We start from the raw sequence: 26453 nt of genomic DNA on the forward strand, positions 1-26453 counted from the left end.
ACACATTGCTTTGGATCTGTGGACCTTTTAATGACACTGATTCTTTCAATCCATGAACATGGTATATGCTTCCACTTGTTTGTATCTTCCTCTACATTTTTCCAATCTCCTATAGTTTTCCAAGTACAGGTCTTTTACCTTCTTAGTGAAGGTAATTCCTAGGTAGGTATCTTATTTCTGTTGTTGTTGCAATGGTAAATGGAATTATTCAGTGATATTTATGAACTTACATGCCCTCATCTGGGAACTTGTTAGAAATACAGAATCTCTGCCCGGCCGGTATGGCTCAGTGGTTGAGTGTTGACCCATGCACCAAGTAGTCGCCTGTTTGATTCCCGGTCAGAAAACATGCCCAGGTTGTGGGCCTGATACCCAGTGGAGGGCATGTAGGAGGCAGCCAATCAGTTTTCTCTCATCAATGTTTGTATCTCTCTCTCCTTCTCCCTTCCTCTCTCTCTAAAAATCAATAAAGAACAAAACAAAAAAGAAATACAGAATCTCAGGCCCTACCCTAGACCTACAAAATTAGAATGCATTTTTTTACAAGATCCCAAGGGGCATGTATGAACAATTTTAAGAAGTATTTTCCTTAGTCATTATCATAAATCTTGGAGAATAATCCTTTCTTCAGAATATATTTATCCCTCATCTTGCTCTAATTGGGCCATTCTTCTCAGTTTTCAATTCTCTATGTTCACTGGAAGGCACTAAAGCACAACAGGGACCAGCAGCTTGAGTTATACAGTCCCATGCTATCTGAAACTGGACAAATTACTTAACCTTTCTGTGCCTCAGTTTCTACATCTGTTAAAGATGGAAAATTACTACACCTATCTCATAAAGTTATAATGATTAAATGTGTTAATAATACATGTAAAGAACCTTAATACAAGAAAGCGCTCTAGCCCTGGCTGGTCTGGCTCAGCAGTTAGAGTGTCAGCCCACAGACCAAAGAGTCACGGGTTTAATTCCAGCCAAGGTATGCACTTTGGTTGCAATTTGTTTGGGGTTGTGTGTGAGACAAACCAATCAATGTGTCTCTCTCACATCAATATTTCCCCCCACCCCCATTTCCTCTGAAAATAATTGGAAAAAAATATCCTCTGGTGAAGATTTTTAAAAAAGTGCTCTACATGTATGAGCAGCTGGCTACTATTACTGCAAACTTTGCTCTCACTGTTTCCCTTGCCAGTGGTACCCTCCACCCTTCTCAAAGGTCTACTCAAATCATCTCAAAAACTAGACAATAGAGACCTCTAATGAGTAACCCATTATCATTCCACTCATTCAAATCAAGAAACATTTCGGTCTAGGTGCTAGAGATAAAGATAAATAAGACATTTTTGTTTTTGTTTCCAAAAGTCTTACATGCTAGTAGGTAACAGATATATACAACTTAAATAAAATGTGCTCAGTGATATAGTAAATAATGCTATACAAGAAATGAAATTTAATTCTGTTGTAGAAGTTCAAAGTAGTTATCACAATTAGCCCAATCAAATTAGAAAACAGGGTTTGTACAGCAGTGGTTCTGCCATTTCCATTTAGAAAGACACATTTTCACCAGTAACAGTGGCTTCACTAGTACAGTGACTCTCATCAAAAGGAAATGGTAAGGATCAACCAGAACTACACAAAAGAATCTTCTTAGGTTAGGGAACATAATTTGAAAAAAAAAAACATGACAAAAGATGAACCTAGAGATGGAAACATGTTATAAAAGGTCTTTAATAGCTGAAAAGAGTGCCAGGTAATGGAGTGTAGACTTCATGAGATACTACTACAGGGTTTTTAAGGACAAAATAAAAAACCAAATGAGCTTTAGAAAAAGTCACATGGTCAGCTGGAAGACTTACGAGACCATCACAATTGTACAGGCAAAAGATGAGGGCATGTAAGGCCCGAAGGGAGTGGCAAGAAATATTCAGAGTGATGAAAAGCAAGAACCTACAACCAAGATTACTCTATCCTGCAAAGCTGTCATTTAGAAGCGATGGCCATATAAAAACTTTCCCAGACAAGAAAAAGTTAAAGGAGTTCATCACTTCCAAACTGTTATTATATGAAATGATGAAGGGTCTTTTTGAAGAAAAAGATAAAATGTATGAACAAACAAAATGGCAATGAATACATATCTATCAACAATGGAATCTACAAACAAAATGAACAGGTAGAACAGAAATATTCTCATAGATACAGAGAACATTTTGTTGGTTGCCAGTTGGGAGGGGGGTTGGGGGAATGGGTGAAAATGGTGAAGGGATTAATAAGTACAAATTCATTGCTAGACTGACAAACCTCAAAGGGAAAGGGGTTGGGGGGGTGGGAAGAAATAAACCAAAGAACTTATATGCATAACCAATGGACACAGACAATAGTGTGGGAAAAGGTGGGAGGGGGGTGGGAGGGGGGAAGAGGGGGTCAATGGGGGAAAAATGTGGAACATCTGTAATACATTTTACATCCAACAATAAAGATTAAAAAAAAAAAAAAGATGAGGGCATGTAAACTTACAAGTATCACTGAATGATATTTAGGTATTGAAAATAACACGACTCAATAACTGACTAGAAATCAGAAGGTAGGATAAGAGAAGGGAAGCTTCTAGGAGCATCGGGTTTTGGAACAGTGGAACTGAATAGATGGTGATGCTACTCACCAGGATAGGACAGAGAGCAAGTTATGGCATCCAATAACCTGAGTGAGGTGGTCATTATTTTTCCAATTTTAAACGCTGGGCAAATAAAAGTCAATGGGCTTTATAACTTACCTAGGGGTATAGAAACCTAAGAGGTTGACCCAGAATTCACATTCTAGTTTGTATTACTCTAAAGACCATGACAGCTACCTTAAAGGTAGAGTTGTATCAAGTTATAAATTTCAAGTTGTGTTGTTTCAAATAAAAAAATCAGTGGGGTGTAGCAAATTGACCTATGTGGTAGACAAAGTGTGGGATAATACAAAGAGGCCTCTGTCCAGGCAGATCCCATGCCATTAATGAAATAGGCAATAGGAAGAAATATACCAAGCAAACATCTCCCTGAGGCCAGTTTATTTTTCAGCTTTGTATCCCTAGTGCCTGGAACATTGTCTAAACCATAGTAGGCAGCTAATCAATGTATGTTGTGAGACTAAATGAATAAATGAAAGAACAAAAGACAAACAAGCAGGTTTGGTAAGAAAGAAAGGATTTGCTGTGTTTGATGTGCCTATGGGTCATCGAAGTAGAAAAAGTGAGAAAGGTCTCCAGAGGGAAGTGTTGGTGATTTTGCAGCCACCAATATAAAAATAACATTGCACATTCATGGATACAATCAGAGTAGTGAAAAGAGAATCACAGATCGATTCCTGGAATACCTCAGAGAAGTCAGTGTGAGAGACTGAGAGTGTATGATCAGAGGCAACAGTACCAAAGGAACGGAGTGCCAAAACCACGAACAAAGCTGAACTCACTGATCAATCTTCACAAGATGTAATAAAAAGAACAATACAAACTTGAATGTTTTCAAGCCTCTTATTTAGACCTTACTATCATTAGAGGCAAAGGAGAGGAGCTGGATGCACAGCAGTGGTTCTCAAATTTGCTGCACAGTGCAAACTAGTACTGGCCCTGGCTGGTGTGGCTTGGATGGTTGGAGCTTCATCCTATACACCAAAAACGTGCAAGTTCGATTCCTAATCAGGGCACATACCTACATGACAGGGTGCATACAGGAGGCAACCAACCAAATAATGTTTCCCTCTTACCCCCCCGCCACCCTCCACTCCCTTCTTCCCACCCTCCCCCAAAAATCAATGAAAACATATCCTCAGGGGAAGATTAAAATATGTAACTAAAATTATAACATAAAAATAAAAACTACTACTATTTGGGTTCTGTTCTCAGATATTCTAATTTAATCAGTATGAATAAAGCCTGGGTATTTGGAGTCTTAAAAGCTTCCTAGTTGATTCTAACATACAGCAAAGTTGAGAACCACAGAAACAGAAGTTAAATGATACCACAAGAAGTACAGTCATCCAAATCCAGAATGTAATATGCTATAGAGTCAAATTAACCATTTTTGTTTCGTGTATAAGTGGTAAAAATATTGAGAAGAACCAGAGCTCCTTGAAGTGATCAATTCCAGAACTGGGGCAAAGAAATTACAAGATGAGTCTGGAACATCTTTGGTATGCCAAAAAGTAAAGTAGTGCTCAGAAATGTATGGAGACATAGCAAAAGGGCACAGTAGCCAACCTGAAAGAATGTCTAAATGGCCAAAGGTAGAATAGTTGGGCAACATAAATTACTATAGCACTGAATTATAACCATTAAAGTACCCAAGAGCCCACATGGATACAAGTAAATAATTAAATAAATGGAGGAAAGGGGACTGCTATTCCATAAAAAAGAGTAACTGCAATGTGAAAAGAAATAATCACACCATTGAAACACAAAGAGTGTTTAGATGAAGTAACTGCTAAAAGTAATATCCACAAGTGAATACTTAAATCAGTGAGCAAAATCTGAAGAGAAACAGTTAGTGCCTAATCTCAAAGTATCTCCCCCAAGATATTTTTTAATAACAATGGGAAAAACAGCAACTTTACAGTGCAACAATCTGGAAAAGAATACCTTATCCTAGTGATCAAGGTTAGAATTACCAAAAATAAGATATATCAGTATTATGCAGCCCCTGAGAAAGGAATATAACTTGGGGTATTCTTGCCAAAAATGACTAATCTCAATCTAATCATGACAAAACATCACTGACAAACCCAAATTGAAGGACATCCTACAAATACCTAACTAGTACTCTTCAGAAATATCAACAGTTATGAAAGACAAGAAAAAACTAAGAAACTGTCACAGACTAAACGAGACTAAAATGACACAATTAAATGTGATTTGAGATCTTGGAACAGAAATTCAATAGCAGAAAACTGGTAAAATCTGAATAAATTCTGTAATTTAGTTAACAGTATTGTACCCAAGTTAATGTCTTGGTTTTGATCATTACAGTATGGTAATGCAAGATGTTATTATTTTTCTTTATTGATTTGAGAGAAAAAGGAAGGGAGAGGGAGAGACAGACAAACACAGATGAGAGAGAACATCAACTGGCCGCCTCCCACATGCTCCCCACTGGGGATTGGGCCCACAATCTGGGTATGTGCCCTGACTGGGAATCGAAACAGTGACCTCTTTGTGCATGGGTCGATGCTCAACCACTGAGCCACACCGGCCAGTCAAGATACTAGCTAATAGCCCTGGCCAGTTTGGCTCAGCGGTTAGAGCATCCGCCTGCGGTCCGGAGAGACCCAGGTTCGGTTCCCGCTAAGGGCATGTACCTTGGTTGCAGTTTGTCCCCAGCCCTGGTTGGTCGTGCGGGTGGCAGCCACTTGATGTGTCCCTTTCACATCGATGTTTCCCTCTCTCTCTCTTCCTCTCTCTCCCTCCCACTCTGATGGAAAAATGTCCTCGGGTGAGGATAAAAAAAAAAAAAAAAAGATACTAGCTAATATTAAGGGAAGCTGGGTGAAGAGTGTATCAGCTCAGCAATGTTTACAACTTTTCTATAAATCTATAATTATAATTTCAAAGCAAAAATAATCTTAGGAGTCCAAAGTAATACATGGGGTAGAAATTGTTTTATATTAAGAAATTATTAATGTTTAGTGTGATTGTGTTAAAAATTAATCAGAGATGCATTCTGAGGTATTTCTAGTAAACTTTATGATGCCTGTGATTTGCTTTAAAATACTTCAGGAAAGCCTGGCTGGTGTGGCTCAATAGTTGAGCATCAAGCTATGCACCAAGAGGTCACTGGTTCAATTCCCAGTCAGGGCACACGCCCAGGTTGTAGGCCAAATCCCCAGTAGGGGGCATGCAGGAGGCAGCCAATTGATGTTCTCTCTCTCTCCCTCTCCCTTCCTCAATAAATCAATAAAGAAATAAAAATTTTTCAAGAAAGCCCTGGCCAGTTGCTCAGTGGTTAGAGCATCCACCTGAGGACAAGAGAGTCACAGGTTTGATTCCCAGTCAAGGGCACGTACCTCGGTTGCAGGCTTGATTCCCAGCCCTTGTTGGGGTCCTGTGGAAAGTAACTAATTGATATGTCTCTCCCAAATTGGATGTTTCTCTCTTTCTCTCTCTCCTTCCCTCCCTCCCACACTACTAAAAATCAATGGAAAAATATCCTCAGCTTAGGATTTAAAAAAAAATTTTTTTGCAGAAAAAAATGTGGGAGCTCACATACAGACTACCAAAACATTGATAATTATTGAAGCATGGTAATAGGTACCAAAATTTTACTTCCACTTAGGAAGGAAGAAGGAGATGTTTTACTATTTGATTAGACAACTCTGAAAAGGTTGGGGTTTATATGTACATGTGTATGTGTTTTATTTTGTTTTCTTTGGAGGGAGAATTGTAAATAGCCTACTTTTATCATTAATTTTAAGAATGTACTTTTGGTCCTGGTCCATTTGGCTGAGCCATAGAGCGTCAGCCTATGGACCAATGAGTCCTGGACTCAATTCCAGCCAAGGGCATGTACCTAGGTTGTACTTCGTCCTCAGCCCTGGTCTGGGTCATGTGGCTGGTTTAGCTGTTTTACAGAGCATCGGCCCAAGGACAGAAAGGTCACAGGTTCGATTCCTAGTAAAGGGCACATACCTGGGTTGCGGTTTGATCCCTGGTCCAGGTCAGGGTCATGTAGGAGACAACCAATCGATGTGTTTCTCTCATATCAGCATTTCTCTCCTCCTACCCCTCCCAAAGATTAATGGGAAAAGATCCTCGGGTAAGGATTAATAAAAAAAATTAAAATGCCTCAGTTTAGATGATAAAGTACATGATCATCCTATCTTTGGGCTATCACAAATTACTTTTATGTGCTATATTTGGAATAAATTTTTCATTAAAAAAACTGCCAGCCCTGGCCAGTTTTGCTCAGTGGTTAGAATGTGAGCCTGAGGACCGAAGGGTCTTATGTTCAATTCCTAGTAAGGGGCATGAACCTGGGCTGCAAGGTCTATCACCAGACCTGGTAGGATCATGCGGGAGGCAACCAATTGATGTGTCTCTTGTACATCAATGTTTCTCTCTGTTTCTCTTCCCCAGCCTTCCAGTCTATCTAAAATCAATGGAAAAATATCCTCTGGTGAAGATTACCCCCCGACAAAAAAAATTATTGCCAAATGTGATAAAAAGTAATTCAAAAGTTTAAATTTTTTTCTAATACAGAGAGTATTTATTAAATACTCGGGTAACCTTAAAGTACTCCAACTGTTATGGAGTAAACGGTATCATCCCAAAATTCATACTGAGGCCCTAACCCTTAATGTGACATATGTGGAGAAAGAGACTTTAAAAAGGTAATTAAGGTTAAATAAAGTAATATATAGTTGGGGTCTTAATCCAACATGACTGGTGTCCACAAAAAAGGGAGAGACACCAGGGATGCACAGGTGCACAGAGGAAAAGCCACGTGAGTATACATAGATAGAAAGTGGCCATCCACAAGCCAAGAAGAGAAGCCTCAGGAGAAAGCAAATCTGTCAACACCTTAGTATTAAACTTCAAGCCTCCTAAAATGCGAGAAAATAAATTTCTGCTGTTTAAGCCACCAGTATGTGGTACTTTGTTACGGCAGCCTTAGCCAACTAATACACCAATATTCATGGGGAAATATATTCCAAACATTCCTCTTACTTACCTGGATATGCATATCTCTCTAACTTGTTGAGGTGTCAGAGCAAAAATAAAAAACTTCTCTTGAAATCGCTGAATACTGCTTTGAACTAGGGAGGGGAAAAAAAGATATTAAAATAACAAATCCAAGGATATTATAATCTGTAAAAAGAATAACAACAACAACAGGTAATTCTGATTGAGAGTCTGCCAAAATCTGCAATTTTTTTTTTTTTATATCCTCACCCGAGGACATTTTTGCATTTATCTTCAGATAGAGTGGGAGGGAGAGAAGAAGAAAGAGAGAGAGAAACATCAATGTGAGAGAGACACATCGACTGGCCACTACCCACACGACCCCAACAGGGGCCAGGGACAAACTGCAACCGAGGCAAGTGCCCTTAGTGGGAACCAAACCAGGGTCTCTTTGGTCAGTGGGCCGACACTTCAACTGCTGAGCCAAACCAGTCAGGGAACAAATTCTGAATTTTTTATGGTTAAAATACTTCAAAATAAGTAAGTACTATACTGCATTCATCTTGGAATCATGAAAGTAAAGTCACTCTAAAGCAGGTTCAGTTTTAAGCACTTTTTATTCTAACACCCTAATTATAGTTAAAATAGCCCAGCCGGTATGGCCCAGTGGATTGAGTGTCGTCCCAAGGACCGAGAGGTCCCAGTTCAATTCCCAGTCAGGGCATATGCCCAGGTTGTGGGCTTGATCCCCAGTAAGGGGCGTGGAGGAGGCAGATGATCAATGTTTCTCCCTCATCGATGTTTCCCTCTCTCTCCCCCTTCCTCTCTAATAAAATCAATAAAAAACATACTTAAAATTATATATAGTTAAAATATAACACAACCCTTCAATATTATATTCATCCTAGACTATATAATCATCTAATGAAAATCTGATCAAGTCAAAAACTACCCCCAGAAGAACTCTATACAAGATTCAGGTATCTTTTGGAGTTTTTATCTGTTTTGTTTTGTTTCTTTGTTGTGTTTTGTTTTTGATACTTTATGTTCAATTACACAGATCATTCATATAACAGAAAATTTAAAACTTCTAGATAGAATTATTAAGATACATAATAATTATTTGCATATAAAGGATTATCTAGTCCAGTAGGTGTGGCTCAGTGGATTGAGTATCATCCCATGGACTGAGAGGTCCAGGTTCAATTCCCAGTCAGAGCACATGCCCTGGTTGTGGGCTCAATCCCCAGTAGGAAGCATGCAGGAGGCAGCCGATAGATGTTTCTCTCTCTCTCTCCCCCTAACAAATCAATAAAATTAAAAAAAAAAAAAAAAAAAAAAAAAAGATTATCTGGTTAGCTAGGCCAGTGTGACTCACTGTATTGAGCATCATCCCATGTAGCAAGAGGCCGCCAGTCTGATTCCCAGCCAGGGCACATACCTGTGTTGTGAGCTCAATCCCCAGTAAGGGACATGTAGGAGGCAGTGGGTCAATGTTTCTCTTTCATAGATGTCTCTCTCTCTCTCTCAAATCAATGAAAACATATATTTTTTAAAAAAGTTATCTAGTTTAAAAGGATATATATTAAAACCATCCTTGATTATAGTATTAAAAATTATAATGTATTTACTTCAAAAAGAACTTATAACATTTATACTGATGTATTATTCAATGATGTTCATTAAAATAAAACAAAACAAAAGCTAATATAGAGCCCTGGCTGGTGTGGCTCAGTGGGTCAGCTCACACACCCAAGGGCTGTGGGTTTGATTCCTGGTCAAGGGCACGTACCTGGGTTGCAGGTTTGGTTTCCAGCCCCAGTCAGGGCTCATGTGAAGATAACCAATTGATGGGTCTCTCTCATGAATGTTTCTCTGTCTGTCCCTCTTTCTCTTCCCCCCCTCTCTCCCTCCCTCCCTTCCACTCTCTCTAAAAATCAATGAAAAAAATATCCTCGGGTGAGGATCCAAAAAAAACCTAATATAGAGACCACAAGTCTTCTGCTTCCCATCAAATACTGCAACAACATGCAAAATAAGGCAAAATGGGTTTTGTGTGTTACTGGCCAGTTTTCCTGTTGCATGAAGATAAATAAACAAGATGCCAGCTGAATATCCAATGTCAGAGCCTTCAATCCACAAGTCACACCAAATCGAGAAAAATATTAACTCTTTAGGTAAAACAATATTTTCCTTAAGCATAAGTTGTTCATTGTAGCAATTATGCTCCTAGAAATCATGTCATAAAGTGCCTCATATCTTCCCAGAACATTTATAGATGGAGGGGAGGGAGGCTGTTTACAATGAAGGCCTAAAAAGAAAACAAAACTATAAATCATAAATGTAACTGTGGGGCATAAAACACAAACACAGAACTGCAGCAGTAAGTCTCTCCACTTCTTCAATTCCTGTTCACTCCTCAACTCTTTCTTGTGCAGATTCCACTTTCCACTCTCTATCCATGGACAGGTCACCAATAGCCTCTTAACTGTCAAATTTAAAAACCAGCATCTGGAGTTTAGAGATAAACATACTATATTTTCAATCTTAGTTAATGATATGAGCACTAAGTCTCTCCAGCCAGAAACCTCAGATGGTCTAACACAGGTACAAATGGAATCCCAGAAGAAGAGAAAACAGGGCATAAAAAAATAAGTAAAAATTTAAAAAACTTGCAGAAATAATAGAAGAATATCTCCTAACTTTGATGGAGGGGGTACAACTCTTACATATCAAACCTCAAGCAAAGTAAATACAAAGAAAACTACCTAGCCACATCAAATTCAAACTACTGAAAACCAATGATGACTATAAAATCTTGAAAGCAGCCAGAGAAAAGACCAACCATACGTACAAGAAAATGATACAAATAAAGGCTAACTTCTCATCAGAAACAAAGACATCATATTCAAAGTCAGACATCATATTCAACTGAAAATTCAATACCTTCAAAAACAGGATGAAATAATGACATTTAGATAAACACAAGCCAAGAAAATTTGTTGGAAGCAGACATATACTACAAGTAATGTAAAAATAAATTATCAGAATTTTTTAAAAAATGATACCAAATTCAAAACCACATTTTTAGGAACAAACAGTTCATAAGTGGTAAAGGTAAAATAATATGCTCTTATGATTTCCTTAAAAAGATAACTTTAAAGCAAAAGTAATGGCATTGAAAGGCAGGAACAGAAAGGATAAAGGTATGAAATTACCTACCCAACATCTGTAATTCTTGCTTCATTCTGATAAGCCTGATTAACCTAAATCTTCAGAGACAGATCCACTTAGTGCACCCAAAATGCAAAGCTGGGTGCAAGACCTTCAGAGAATTCACCAATGACAGTATCTGAAGTCCTGTCTATATGACTATAGTCAACCTACCCAGAAAAGTACTCATAAACCATGGACCTTACATTGAAACTAAAATTCTTCTATAGTCAGTATATGCCAACATTTATGTATAATTTATAAAACTTGTAGCTTAATATTAATAGTTTATATCATAATAGACATACTTTTCTGTACCTTTTGTCTGAAATAGTTTTTGATCAATTATTTGTTGCCAAATTTCCAGCCCAAAATATAATCCCTGTTCCAATGGAAAAATGGATGTCCCATCATTATGTATCATAATCGGATTCCAAGAACTTGAAATAAAAATTAGTGCATATGGCCCAATTGGTGTGGTTCAGTGGATTGAGCGTCATCCCATAGACTGAGAGGTCCCAGTTTGATTCCCATTCAGGGATCACATGTCTGATTGCAGGCTTGATCCCTGGTAGGAGTGCAGGAGGCAGCCAAGTGATGTTTCTCTCTCACATCAATATTTCTGTCTCTCTCTCCCTTCCTCTCTCTCTCTTAAAAAAAAAAAAAAAAAAAAATTCTATAAAAACATAGTTTTAAAGAAATGAGTGCACATGCTTAAAATCTAATTTGTGTGACTACTTAACAAAATTTTGGGGTAGGACAATTTAATGAGGAAGCAATAGCCACAAGCACACAAAATTGCTAAAGGTAAGCCTATTAGCTAGACTGTCATTTTAATACAGATCACAAAAAAGAATGACAGGATGTAAAGTAGAGGCATGTAGATTTTGTGGTTTTTCTCCCATTAGTTTTTCCAACACGGGATTAGAAAACCACTTCTTCAATTCTTCATAGATCCCATGAATGATTTTATGTTTTTGTTTTTTTGTTTTTCTTTTATCCTCACCCGAGGATACTTTTCCACATTTTGTTCAGATAGAGTGGGAGGGAGAGAGAGAGAGAGAAACATCGACGTGAAAGGGACACAGTAAGTGGTTGCCACCCGCACGGCCCAACCAGGGCCGGGGACAAACTGCAACCAAGGTATGTGCCCTTAGCGGGAACCGAACCCGGGTCTCTCTGGGCAGCAGGCCGATGCTCTAACCGCTGAGCCAAACCGGCCAGGGCTGAATGCTTTTATGTTGACAGCAACAAACAAAATGGAAAAAAACCATGACTCAGAGACATGAATCAGATATGAATTTGTTCAAAGCTTTTTTCCTTTTTTTTTTAACAACCCTTCATAATGTAGATCCTATTTTTCAAACATGGCTACAACAATATCTCCCATCATGCCCGTCCAATAATGTAACCTTGATACTCTTCCAATTAAGTACTGAAATCTGTATCACCTGAATAGCAGTTTTTGACTGTTTCAACCAATAATGTACGGTATAAATGATGCTATACAACTTGCAAGGCTAGATCATAAAAGTGCCATGCACTTCTCCTTTGCTCTCTTTACTCTTGAAACCCAGCTCTCATGCTATAAAGAAGTCCAAACTAGACCACATGAAAAAGCTACATGTAGGTATTCCAGACAACAGCCATGCTGAGTGTAAGCCAAGAGGTAGCATAGGCACCAGAAATATTGAGTGAAGATGCCTCTAGATCAGCGGTTCTCAACTTATGGGTCGTGACCCCTTTGAGGGTAGAACGACCCTTTCACAGGGGTCACCTAAGACATAACAATAGCAAAATTAGTTATGAAGTAGCAACAAAAATAATTTTATTGTTGGGGGTCACCACAACATGAGGAATTGTATTAAAGAGTCGCGGCATTAGAAAGGTTGAGAACCACTGCTCTAGATGATCCCACCTTCTAGTCACCCCAGCCTTTAAGTCTTCTCAGTTAAGATCCCAGACATCTTAGGATAGAGACAAGCCAAAAAAGATGACAGAATATATGCAGAGAAACAGTTAACTATTGATATGACTCTAGTTTTTAATACATGAGATTATGAGGGGCTTAACTGTTATATTTCTATGTTTTAATGTTCAATTGCTAGCATAAATTACTTTTGTAATACGAAAAGTACAATGAAGAAATTTTAAGGAATCAAAGACTCAAGATACTTCTAAGGTATTTTACAAAATACCAAACAACTAGAGGTAGCAATATACAGACACTTATAAAGAAAAGTGAATAAAAAAAGCTAGTCACAGGAGAATATCTTATAGTATACCATTATATAAATTTCAAAAGCAAGGCAATTAAACATTACTTTTTAATATATACATATATGGTAAAACAAGCAAAGGAAAGGAACACAAAAATCAGGATAGTGACTTAACTCAGAAAAGAATATGGTTTAAAAAATAATGACATTACTCCTTTTTTTAAAAAAAATATGGGTAGTGGGCCCTAGTCCGGTGGCTCAGTTGGTTAGAGCATTGTCCAGTACACCAAAAAGGTTGTGGGTTCAATCTCCGGTTGAGATACATACAGGAGGGAACGGATCAATGTTTCTCTCATTGTTTCTCTTGGTCCCTCTCTCTCAGTCTCTGTACCCCCGCCCCCTTCTCTCTCTAAAATCAGTCAACATATCCTCGGGTGAGGATTTTTAAAACATGGGTCATGGTTTCACAGGTGTTCATTTCATTGATATTCCTTACAACTTAATGTTCTCTCTATATTATTTTATATAGATTGAATGTAGACAAATCTTTTAAATTTAAGTAAAATTCCCAAAGGATTTCACCTTCAAAAGAAATTATCTTAAAGAAAAAGTTTCATCTCACTTATTTCTAGAATATAATGAACTAAACAAAATAGACCCAGAGACATAAAAGTAAGGTACATACAGACTGACATTTCTCAGAAGGGGGGTGGGGGGTGGAGAGCAAAGGGATAAACCACAGAACTTATATGCACATATGCATAACCAATGGACATGGACAACAAAACTGGGGACAGGGTGGGAGGGGATAGGGAGGAGAGAGTCAATGGGCGGGGGGGGACATCTGTAACAAAAAAAAAATTAATTAAAAAAATAAATAAAATAAATATAGCTTAAAAGTTAAAAAGGAAGGAAGGAAGGAAGGAAGGAAGGAAGGAAGGAAGGAAGGAAGGAAGGAAGGAAGGAAGGAAGGAAGGAAGGAAGGAAGGAGCTGAATTTTCTACCTTGGGAAAAAAAAAAAAGAAAAAGTTGAAAAGGAGAAAGACTGCCTGTGAGAGCAAATCAGAATAGCTACTTAAGAACGAGAAGAGAGATTTTTGGTTAGTTTGTTTTCAGATTAGGGAATTGTCCATTTGTTACAGTATAATTGTAGGTACAGAGAACCTCATTTTGTATTGTGTACACTCAGGTTTTCTAGATGCCAGTCTGTCATTTAAAATGCTAAAATATTTTTATTTTAATCATGTTGAGTAAAAATAATTCCAAACAGCAAACTATATAATAATGTATCTTCTTAAATAGAATATATTCATCATGATTGAGGTTTTTGTTGTTTTCTTTTTTAGCATCAATACATGTGCCATGCTGCAACAGTAATTCTTTCAATACTAAAGAGCTTTTGGTTCCAATATCCCAAGAGATTCTGCAATAACATTTTAAATCTCTTTTATCTGTTTTTTCTACAATATTGTTAATTCCTATTCAAGAATATGTTGACGGCTTAGAAATCCTCTAATCAATTTTATAAAATATCAAAAACACACAAACTGGCTTGCAATGGTCAAAAATATATGCTTTGAAATTTGGATTTTGTATTTCTTTCGACTACAGAAGATTTTTAATTCTCAGTTCCCAACAAGTTTCTCCATAGCAGTGTCCAAATAAATTTTCCCACAATTTTTATATTTATAAGTATTTCCAACATCACAAAACCACGTCATATTACATTGCCTTAATTAGACATGTGAAACAAAAAAATTTTAACTAAAGGTAATTACTAGTAAAGGTCATTACTGGAAAGCATTAAATTTTTTTCCACTTTTATTTGGAAGACTATATGGTACTAGACTGATTTTTTAACTTTCTACCTCAAAGTCTAAAAGAGCATTTCTTAGATCACTGTTTCATCAATCAGATATAATAAGACTAAATACATTAAGAAAATTCTTTTTTCTCTTTAGGGAAGAAGGCAAATAACGAAATATTTAAGCCTTATTTTAAAACAAGAATCAGTTTATAACACTTATAAAAAAAATGATAGGCAGCCCTGGCCGATTTGGCTCAACAGTTGGAGCATTGGCCTTTGGACGAAGAGTCCCGGGCTCGGTTTCCGCTAGAGGCAAGTACCAAAAAAAAAAAAAAAAAAATGAAAGGCAGAATTCCTGGAAAACATATAGATAAGTTTTAGCTCAGAGAAAAAAAGTTATTTTATAAGCCCTGAGGTTATATATATTTCTATGTTCTAACTATGAGCAAAACACAAGTTTTTCCAAGCCACTCTTCAACACAAAATACTTCTGGCATTATTTTATCTAAGCCAAATAAAATACAAAAGTTTTATTTTAGTAAATTTATTAAAAAAAAAAAAAAAGCCTACTACTTTTCTTTAATCTTATTGAAGTTAATGAGAGAGAAATTCTATAAAGAATATAGAAAAGCAAGAATATTTCTATTTCTGAAAAAAGCAGGAAAGGGAGGAAAGAAAAGAGGAAGCCTCCCCAGAGTTCACCTCTTGGTGCATCATGGATGCTAATAAGCAGAAAAGACACATTGCTGCATTTTCTCTGTCTCCAGTCTTTTTTCCCAGGCATTCAATTCTGTCTCTGAAACACCTTCCACTGTCCTCGTATCTTCTCAGTCCTCAGCCTGACCATATTCTTGAGGAGTCCCACAAGCAGGGTCACCTCAGCACATATCACCAGCCTGAATCTTTCTCAAAATACAAAGAAACAGATTTGCAATAACGGCTGAGAAAGAAGCATATGTATGAGCCATGATATTGTGCATTGGTAGCATGGTATAAACAAACAAACAAACAAAAGAAATCATGTCAAAGGGAGAAATAAAATTATGGAAACATTTTAACTAGATAAATGAAGCTGTGAAAGGTTAAAGATGAAAATAAAATATTTTTAAAAGGCAACTGAGTAAAAAAATTTGAAATGTTTGCTCCTATTATTAATTTTAGAAATAAAAAATCAAAAGACAAGTTTTTACCCATCAAAATCACAAAGATATTTTTTTTTTTATCCTCACCCGAGGACATTTTTCCATTTTTCATTCAGGTAGAGTGGGAGGGAGAGAGAGGAACAGAGAGAGAGAGAGAGAAACATCGATGTGAAAGGAACACATCGAGTGGCTGCCACCCGCACGACCGACCAGGGCCGGGGACAAACTGCAACCGAGGTATGTGCCCTTAGCGGGAACCGAACCCGGGTCTCTCTAGACTGCAGGTCAATGCTCTAACCGCTGAGCCAAACCGGCCAGGGCACAAAGATTTGTTTTTAATAACACCTAATAGAAGTGGGAAGTAAAGTACAATGAGAGAGAGTCCTCACTTTGTATAATTTACATCAACACAGCTCTTCTGGAAACTAATTGAGCAATATGTTATAAGTAATATAATAAAGACATTAAAAAAAAGAGTCTAAATGTTCTTACTCTTTGATGCAATAATTCTACTCACAGGACTTTGTACAAATAATAAAAATGCGAACACAGAATCCTTATTTCAGAACGAATATAATGAAGGGATAAAATATATTACTCTACCTGCCTTGCTCAGTTTTGTTTTTTTAAAAAAGCAAGGAGAAAGGGCCTAAGAAAAGCAAAGCCACCTTGGCCTGCCAATCAAACAGGCCATACTGACTCCATTAACCAGCTCTGCCCCTCAAAACTTCCTTCTGGCACAACCAAGATTTACTGCAGTATAATCCTACACAAAGGAAAAGAACACATTGACATATTTAAGAGAGTTTTCAAATGACTTGAATAAAAAGGGTCGTCCTAGGATGGAAAAGAAAATAATCTCCCAGATTAACTATAAAATAACATTTCCCAAACAATTTATTTCATCAATAAATCCAAATACCTCTGCATATAATTTCATTAGGCAGTAAGAAATTATGCCATTACAATACAGAAATCATCAACCTAGATGAAACTTTGTTAAAGACACATGTATCAACTTTAAGTAGTATGATAAAATTTATTACATTTTAAGAGCAGTTATATTAAACAAAAAGCTAAAAAACATGTCAAACTCCCTATGCCACTTTAGAAAAAAATTAAATATAAAAGGTTTATTTCTTAGGAAAGCAGTTTAAAAGCTATGTCAAACAGAAACTAAGTCTCTTTGTAAAAAATATCAAAGGAATCAAAACATGGACTCATAGGCAATAAGTAAGATTTGTGTCTGTTCCCATACATACAGAAGCAATACATACAGAAGCGATTTGAGTTCTAAGCCATAAGAATGAGAATACTGAATCAACAATTTCAAGTTTTAGTCATGGTTGTTAATATTTTTTTACCTGTACATTTAAACATTTAACATTAATTCTCAATCTTATAATATTAACAGCAAATCAGGCCTCTTGCTTTATTTCTTGTCCAGAAAAAATGGATTTGTCTATTTAACACTTACCTAAACTTGTGGGCTTGATGAGAACATCAAGAACATCATAAAAGGGCAAGTTTTTTAACTGCACATCAGGATGGACAGGAGGAATTGGGGGAGATGGCTGCTGCATCTCAAACGTGGGCTTAGTATCTTGAAGCAACACAGAACCAACAGGGGAGGACGGTGAGTGAGGTGTAACTGAAGTAGAAGGCAACGTGTGGATTCCAGCCACAGCCAAGTCAGGTTCTACAGGTGATGAGCTACCATCCAAATTGAAAACCGAGGATTTGATTGTGGATAAATCAGAAAGTCCTTCAAGAGTCCGTGGGTATCGGCGTCTATACAATTCTCGGATTTTAATCTGAACCGCAGGGCTGCAGCCGCTCTTCAATAAATGCAACGCCCTCATCAGGAGGTCATGTTTGCGTCCACTTTTATTTCGTCCAGCAAAACCTAGTAACACTTGTAGTTCAGAAACCCTAAAACTAGAAACCATATTCTAAAAGGAAAGAAAAAAAAAAAAAGATATAAGCCAATAGGTACCCCACAAGCATATAAAAACCCTATTTAAAATACACTACAAAATCGTATTTTCCAGCATTCTATCAATTGGCACGTGCTAGTAAACCAATATTTCCACATAACAGTTAGAACTGTTCCTGTTTATGCTACCAGCCCCACCCCTACCAAATTATATTCAAGGTGTGGTGTTATGTTTTGTGGTACTCTTAATTTTGTTATTCTACTAATTGCTATTAACCACTTCATTATCTGCTTATGTTCAAGTGAAAACTTGTATTTGTTTAGAACTATGAAACTTATAACCAATGAAAATATCCCCTTTTAAAACTAAGTCCTACTAATACATAATATATTTGTTACAGCATTATCAATTGACCAATTAGATTTTTACAATTCTATATGCATAATTTCTGATGCTAAGTAGTAAATCTATAAAATCAAGACTGATTTGTGGCCAATGCATTATTAACCCCAACTCAAATATTAAAAAACAGTTTAAGAAAATAATATTTTTTAACATTAAAACTAAAAATCTATATATCTTATATAACAGAACAACTGAATTTTCCAGCTGAATATCCAATAAGGAAAAGACCTTTGAAGAGCAAGGAAATGAGTGGTCACAAATCTCAAAGGACAAGATTCCCTCAAAGTCATTCTCTATTGACTTGTTCTTGGGTATAAAATGAAGGTAACAGGCAGTTTCTGCTTCAGATCTTACCATCTATTTATTCAACAAAACCTAATATATACTTTGAGCTACTCGCTGTCTCATAAATCCATATACTTGGTGATTTTTAGTCAATTCTGAACTCAGGAGTAACCCATATGTGGGTCACATTTACTTGTACACATATGCACCATCCAGCCAGAAAGAACAGTAAGACCTGGAGCTGATCAAATACCCTTTCAGAGACTGACCCTAAAAAAACTTCCCCCACCTCTCCTCCTCAGTGCTGCACTCCACAGCTACCTGAGACTCCTCCTCAACCTGGTAGGTATGCAGGAGCAATACCTACAGCTGGCACTGATTCATAATACATAATCCCTCTGTTCTGTACTTTTAAGTCTCACTGATAGCCCAGAAGCAACTGTTTAAAACTCTTCTTGGCTTGCCCTGGCCAGTATGGCTCAGCGGTTAGAGCGTCTGCCTACGGACCAGAGAGTCCGGGTTTGGTTCCCACTAAGGGCATGTACTGCGGTTGCGGTTCGTCCCTGGCCCAGGCTGGGGTCATGTGGGTGGCAACTAATCGATGTGTCTCTCTCACATGGATGTTTCTCTCTCTCACTCTCTCTCTCTCTCTCTCTTCCCTGGTCTCTCCCTCTGACTCTATCTGAAGATAAATGCAAAAACGTCCTCAGGTGAGGATTAAAAAACAACAACTCTTCTTGGCATTTAAATAATTGTCAGGAATGAAACTTGCTAGTTTTCTGAACTGCAAACAAATTTAAATATATTAAATACAGCTGCATATAAAAGCTGTAGCATAATTCTACTTCATATATGACACATCTCCATATTTCATATTGTACAGGTAAGAGAATTATTAAATTGTAATCCTAGCAACCACCTTTTACACTCTTTTTTTTAAAAGTATGTTTTTATTGATTTTTTTTAGAGAGAAAGGAAGGGAGAGAAAGATAGAAACATCGATGTGAGAGAGAAACATCGATTGGCTGCTTCCTGCATGTCCCCTACTGGGGATCGAGCCTGAACTTGGGCATGTGCCCTGAACAGGAATCAAACAAGGACCTCTCAATCCATGAGATGATTGTCAATCCACTGAGCCACACCAGTCGGGCATTTTTTACATGCTGGATTAGCACTGTTCAATTGAGGTAGGACCCACATACATAATTCTAAATCTTCTAGTAGTCACATTAAAATAACACAAATTAACTTTGCAAATATGCTTTATTTAACCCAATATATCAAAAGTATTATTTCAACATGTAACTAATTTTTGTGGTTTAAAAGTAATAATTTCTAAAAGTGTCAATGAGCCCTGGCCGGTTTCACTCAGTGCTTAGAACGTCGGCCCGGGGACCAGTAAGTCGTGGGTTCGATTCCTAGATCAAGGGTGCGTCCCTGGTCCTGGTTGGGGCCGTGCAGGAGGCAACCAGTCAATGTGTCCCTCTCACATTGATGATTCTCGCTCTCTCCCTCCCACCCACTCTATCAGAAGATAGCGATTTACAAAAAAAAAACAGAAAGAAAGAAGAGTGTCAATGAGATTTTTCCATACTTTCTTCAATATCCAGTGTGTATTTTACACTAAGTGCACATCTCAATTTGGACTGACCACATTTCAAGTGCTTAAGAGCCACATGTGGCTAGCAACTACCATTCTGGACAGTGTAGCTCTAAATAACTCACATAGCAACATGTATCATAATGCCATGGTCATTATACTTTAATGCACTTCACTTCTTCCATGTGTTATTTTATTTATCTTACCACTCTTTATGGACAACAAAGATAAAAAAATAGAAAACAAGAAAATTGTTGACCTATCTCATGACACACCTGTTACAGTTTATTCAAGGTTTCATACATAAAGAGGATGACTATGATAGCTTTCAGGAAGTGTCTTCCCAAGCAAGAAATGCAATACATCTTCCCAAAAGTTCCCAATCCTAATAAATTCAATTGAAGTTTGTTCGTATTTCAGTATAAGCAACATTAAATCAAAATCAGTCATGCAGAAACAAGATATGTGATTTTTTTCTAAAGAAATCAAACTAACTTGAATTCACTACTTTGTTTCCCTCCTTCCAGTTGTTTTCAGATATTCTTCGTTTTAAGAAAACCTGTTTTAGCCCTGGCCAGTTTGGCTCAGCAGTTAGAGCGTCAGCCTGCTGTCCAGAGAGACCCAGGTTCGGTTCCCGCTAAGGGCATGTACCTCGGTTGCAGTTTGTACCTGGCCCTCATTGGGTTGTGCGGGTAGCAACCACTAGATGTGTCCCTTTCACGTTGATGTTTTATCTCTCTCTCTCCCTCCCACTCTATCTGAACAAAAAATGAAAAAATGTCCTCGGGTGAGGATAAAAAAAAAAAAAGAAAGAAAGAAAACCTGTTTTACAGAAATGACAGAAGAGAACACAAAGTCACTCTAAGTTTGGCCCTCAAAAAGGAATCTCTGGGAGGTCTCAGTTCATTTATTTCCAAGGATAACTTTACCTGGTAAAGAATGCTAATGAAAATGGCTCTATTAGCTACTGTAAATATAAAAACAAAAGGGAAGAAAGAGATAAGGGCTTAGAACTATAAATGTGGTATCATAAGATTCTGTCACCAAAAAGAAATTCCCTAGTTTTGGGAAGGGCAAAGGAACAACAGCAGACTGAATAGGGCAGTGCAAAATGCTGCAAAGATAAAGAACTGCCAGGCACTCCCAAAGATGCTAGTTTTAAGAGTCAGTGGTGTCCTGTGGAAAACTTCACAGCAGCAATCAGTAGTTGTATGTAGATAAAGTCACTTCATTCCTCCAGCTATCAATTTCTATTTAAAAACAAGTAACAACAATAAAAACTGTCCTTTATTTGGCGTTTACTATTAAGATAGCCCCTAAGGAGCTTACTAAGTCAAATTATATGAATGTTTTTCTTGGCAAACATTGCTGGAGCCCATTTCTTCCTAAAGTGATGCTTATTTTAATTTCTTGACTCAGTCTTCAACCAGGTTTTATCTATTACCAGGTAAGGTGAGGCTGCTAGGAATAACTAGCAAGAATAAATTTCAGCTCGTTTTTCATTAACCTCTGATGTCTACCTTTTTTAAAATATGTTTTTATTGATTTGAGAAAGAGAGGAAGGGAGAGAGAAACATTGATTGACTGCCTCCTGCACGTCCCCTACTAGGGATAGAGCTTGAAACTTGGGCATGTGCCCTGACCAGGAACTGAACCGGTGACCTCTTGGTGCATGGGACAACACTATAATCCACTGAGCTACATCAACCGGGCTGATGTTTATACCTTTAGTATAATTTTTAAGTGAATTTTATCCAGTCTATAGTGCTGCCTCCCAAAATCTGCCCTCTAATACTTCAGTTACAATTTCTATATTTTCTACACAGAGGAATAGCTCAATAAATACTTGTCAACTGACTTTAAGGAAATTCTATAAACTACAAATATGTTAGTATCTTATATTTTTTAAAAGATACATAATCTGGATTTCTAAAGAAGAGCTAATATAAATTATGACTAGGACTTTAAACCAACCTTATTTCTTTATGAAATTTAAATAACATAAAATTATTAAAATTTTTTTAAAGCTGGCCAATTTTCCCAACACCATTCATTAAAGAAGTTGTCCTTACTCCATTGTATGCTCTTGCCACTTTTGTCAATATTAATTGAGCATAATGTCTTTGGTCAACTTCCAGGTTCTCTGTTCTGCTCCATTGATCTATATGCCTGTTCTTGTGCCAGTACCAGGCTGTTTTGATTACAATGGCTTTGTAGTATAACCTGATATCCAGTATTGTGATCCCTCCTACTTTGTTCTTCTTTTTCAAGATTGTTGTGGCTATTCAGGGTGGGGTTTTTTAGTTGTTGTTCCATATAAACTTTTAAAGTTTTTATTCTAGTTCTGTGAAATATGCTACATGCAATAAAATGAAACTAGACCACCAACTTAATGCCATACACAAGAATAAACTCAAATTGGATAAAAGACTTAAATGTGACTCGTGAATACATAAAAAAACCTATAAGAAAATGTAGGCAACAAAATTTCAGACATCACACACAGCAGAGTTTTCTTTTTTTTTTAATCCTCACCCGAGGACATTTTTCCATTTTTTGCACAGATAGAGTGGGAGGGAGAGAGAGAGAGAGAGAAACATCCATGTGAAGGGACACATCGAGTGGCTGCCACCCGCACGACCAACCAGGGCCGGGGACAAACTGCAACCGAGGTACGTGCCCTTAGTGGGAACTGAACCCGGATCTCTCTGTACCACAGGCCAACACTCCAACCGCTGAGCCAAACCAGCCAGGGCCACAGCAGAGTTTTCACTGATACAACGACCAAGGCAAGAGAAACAAAGGAAAAAATTAATACATGGGACTACATCGAACTAAAAAGCTCTTAACAGCAAAAGAAACAAGCATCAAAATGGAAAGGGAACCCACTATATGGGAGAGCATCAGTGCCAACAATACATCAGATAAGGGGCTAATTTCCAAAATATATAGAGTCCTCATACAACTCAACAAAAGGAAGACAAAGAACCCAATTTAAAAATGGGCACAGGACCTAAATAGACACCTTTCCAAACAGGACATACAAATGGCCAAGAGACAGATGAAAAAATGCTCAACGTCACTAATCATCACAGAGATGCAAATTAAAACAACTATGAGGTATCACCTCACACCTGCCAGAATGGCTGTCATCAAAAGATCATCAAACAAGGGCTGGCGAGGGTGTGGAGAAAAGGGGACTCTAGTACACTGCTGGTGGGAATGCAAACTAGTGCAGCCAATATGGAAATCTATATGGTGTTTCCTCAAAAAATTAAAAAATAAACTGCCATTTGACCCAGTGATCCCCCTTCTAGGAATATACCCTAAGAAGCCTGAAACACCAATCAGAAAGAATATGTGTACCCCCATGTTCATAGCAGCACTATTTACAATAGTTAAGATCTGGAAACAGCCCAAGTGTCCATGAATAGATGAGTGGATAAAAATGTTGTGGTACATATACACAATGGAACACTATGCAGCTGTAAGAAAGAAGATCTCTTATCCTTTGAGAAGACATGGAGGGACCTGGAAAGTATTATGCTCAGCTAAATAAGCCAATCAGAGAAAGACAGATACCACATGATCTCATATATTTGTGGAATATAAAGAACAAAATAAGCTGAGGAACAAAACAGACCCAGAGACATAAAAAGGAGTATGGTTCAGACTGACAAACCTCAGAGGAGAGGGGCGGGGTTGTGGGAAGGGATGAGATAAACCAAAGAACTTATATGTGTGTATGTGTAACCAATGGACATAGACAACAATACGGGGGTGGGGGGAGCAGGATCAAGAGGAGGATGTCTGGGGGGGAGGGGGGAGAAACATCTGTAACAAAAATAAATTAAGTAATATAAATAAATAAATAAAATATTTCATAACTATTTAATGTTTAACATTTAATAACAATTACATTGCATCTGAAGTTATATTTATACAATAAGAGAGAAAGAGAAGGAAAGTCAAGACAAAAGAGAAAAAAAAAAGTTTAACAAGGGAAGATGGAAGTAAAAGGAAAAAGAACATGAAAGAAAAAGAAAAAAGAAAGGTAGATAAAAGAGATGGAGGGAGGTAAAAAGGGAGAAGGGTACATTAAGTGATTATTCTCTACAACTCTTACTATTATTGCTACTATTACTTTAAAACATACATATGTACTTATTTAAATAAATGTCTTTATATACTGAGTACACACAGAACTAAAAAAAAAGAAAGAAAGAAAGAAATCCCTGGTCTTAAATGCCTATGTTAAAATTCTAAAAATAAGCAAGGAAGGTGTCCAACTAAGAAATCAGAAAAAGAATAGAAATAAACCCAAAGGTATAAGGAAAGAAATGAGTAGCAATTAATGAAATGGATGAAGGATACATTTAAGAGCATATAAGACAAAATTTGATTCTTTGAAATCTTTAAAAATTGGCACACTTTTAGCTTTTGACAGTGATCAAGGAAAAGAGGCTTTTAAAAATAGATTAAACACAGGTACTACAAAATTAGAGATTAACAAATTAATGCCATAAATTCAAGAATGTGGATGCAATGGACAATTTTCTATAAAAGTGTAACCTACCAAACCCAGTTTGAAAATACAAACAATCCTACAACAAAGCAGTTAGAACAGTAGTTAAGAAAGTGTCCCACAAAGAAAACACCAGTAACAATTTAACAAGGGAGTTCTACCAAATATTTAAGAAACAGGTCATTCTAATCTTACATCAACTCTTTCAGAAGAGAAAAAGTATATATTTTTAAAATTATAAGTCAATATTACACATTAGAGACAAAACTCCTGCATTAACTATCTTCAAATTGAGTCCAATAGAAAAAAGACATCAGGGTTATGAACTTTACACTTGAAACACAAGGTTGTATTAAATATTAGAAAAGCAATCAATGTGATTCACCATGTTAACAGATTACAGAAGAAAAACATTAACAGGTTACAAAATAAAAACACGATCCTCTTAAAAGATGCAGAAAAGGCTTCTGATAAAATTCAACATCTGCTTTTTTAAATTAGCAACCCAGTAATAGAAAGCAACACCCTTAACCTGAAAGATTATCTACAATAAACCTACAGCAAGCATCATACTTAACTGTGAAACTTTGAAAGTATTTCCTTTAAAATCAGGAACAAGATCAGGATGCCCCCATCAGTGCTTCTATTCAACATTGTACTGGAGATCCTAGCCAGCACATTAAGACAAGAAAAAGAAAGAAAGAAAAAAAAAAAGCATAAGAATTGGAAAGGAGGAAGCAAAGAGTTCATTATTCACAGATAGGTCTGTCTACACAGAAAATCCAAAAGAATTCTATAGATAATTTATGACAATTAGAAGTATAGCAAGATTGTTATACAAAATCAAATTTTACTTCTATACACCAAGACAGAAAATATAATTATAAAAAGGTATAATTATATAGGTATATGATCTGATACAAACACAAGGTAACTAGAAATAAATCTAACAAAATATCTGCAATAGTTGAGTTGAAGAAAATTATAAAACTTTGAGAGACACTGTAAAAAAACTAAGTAAATGGAGATTACAATGTTCATGATTAAGAAAACAGTGTTAAAACAAAATGTTAGTCTCTCCAATGCATTGCCCATCAAAACCCCAACAGGCTGTGTATGTGTAACTACATAATTAAAAAGATGACTCTAAAATTATATGGAATACCTAACAGCCAAGAAGCTCCTTGAAGAACTGCAATGCAGGAGGACTTGGTCTACTTCCATGTTCCCCAATGATTGACTAGACTGTTTCAAACCAATCCTACCTGTGAAAACCTAAAAATTGAACATAGTATAAAACACATGTGTTTGAAAGCATAAAGTACTACCAAAGGCAGCAAGGACCTGAGAGGCCAAGACTGTGGAAAGAAAGGAAGCCTAGAACGTTAGATGCCTCTTTTCCCCTGGAAATACATGCCAATGGGAAAGGGCAATGGATAAGTTGAGAAGTCAAGTAGAAATAACTCTGAATAGATGTATAAGGCAGGTTATTTGCAAAATACAGCTTGTAAGAGCTGGTATCTGGGATATATAATGAACTCCTACAAATAAGTATGAAAAAGACAGAAAGCTCAATATAAAAACAGGCAAAAAACTTGGCAAGTCACATCACAAAAGGTATCCAAATGGCCAAAAAGTATATTAAAAGGGGTTTAATATCATTACT

The 26453-nt window shown here is 36.9% G+C and overlaps 1 protein-coding gene across 12 annotated transcripts in view; it reads right to left on the reverse strand.

The window, feature by feature from the left end:
• The window catches only part of PIAS2 (protein inhibitor of activated STAT 2), a 70513-nt gene that overhangs the window by 30605 nt on the left and 13455 nt on the right, over positions 1–26453 (reverse strand). For 7 of the 12 annotated variants that reach the window (XM_036244231.1, XM_036244225.1, XM_036244227.1 and 4 more), the window contains exons 2-3: positions 17513–17987; positions 7704–7788 (exon numbers count right to left, since the gene is read on the reverse strand). In XM_036244231.1, the coding sequence (XP_036100124.1) occupies positions 7704–7788; positions 17513–17987 (560 nt within the window). Of the gene's footprint in view, positions 1–7703; positions 7789–15595; positions 15800–16638; positions 16802–17512; positions 17988–25365; positions 25455–25952; positions 26019–26453 lie in introns of those variants that run through there. The other 5 variants (XM_036244234.1, XM_036244226.1, XM_036244235.1 and 2 more) reach the window with 5 other exon arrangements.

The sequence above is a fragment of the Molossus molossus genome, unplaced genomic scaffold (assembly GCF_014108415.1).
Source record: "Molossus molossus isolate mMolMol1 unplaced genomic scaffold, mMolMol1.p scaffold_m16_p_6, whole genome shotgun sequence".
NCBI classification, from domain to species: Eukaryota; Metazoa; Chordata; class Mammalia; order Chiroptera; family Molossidae; genus Molossus; species Molossus molossus.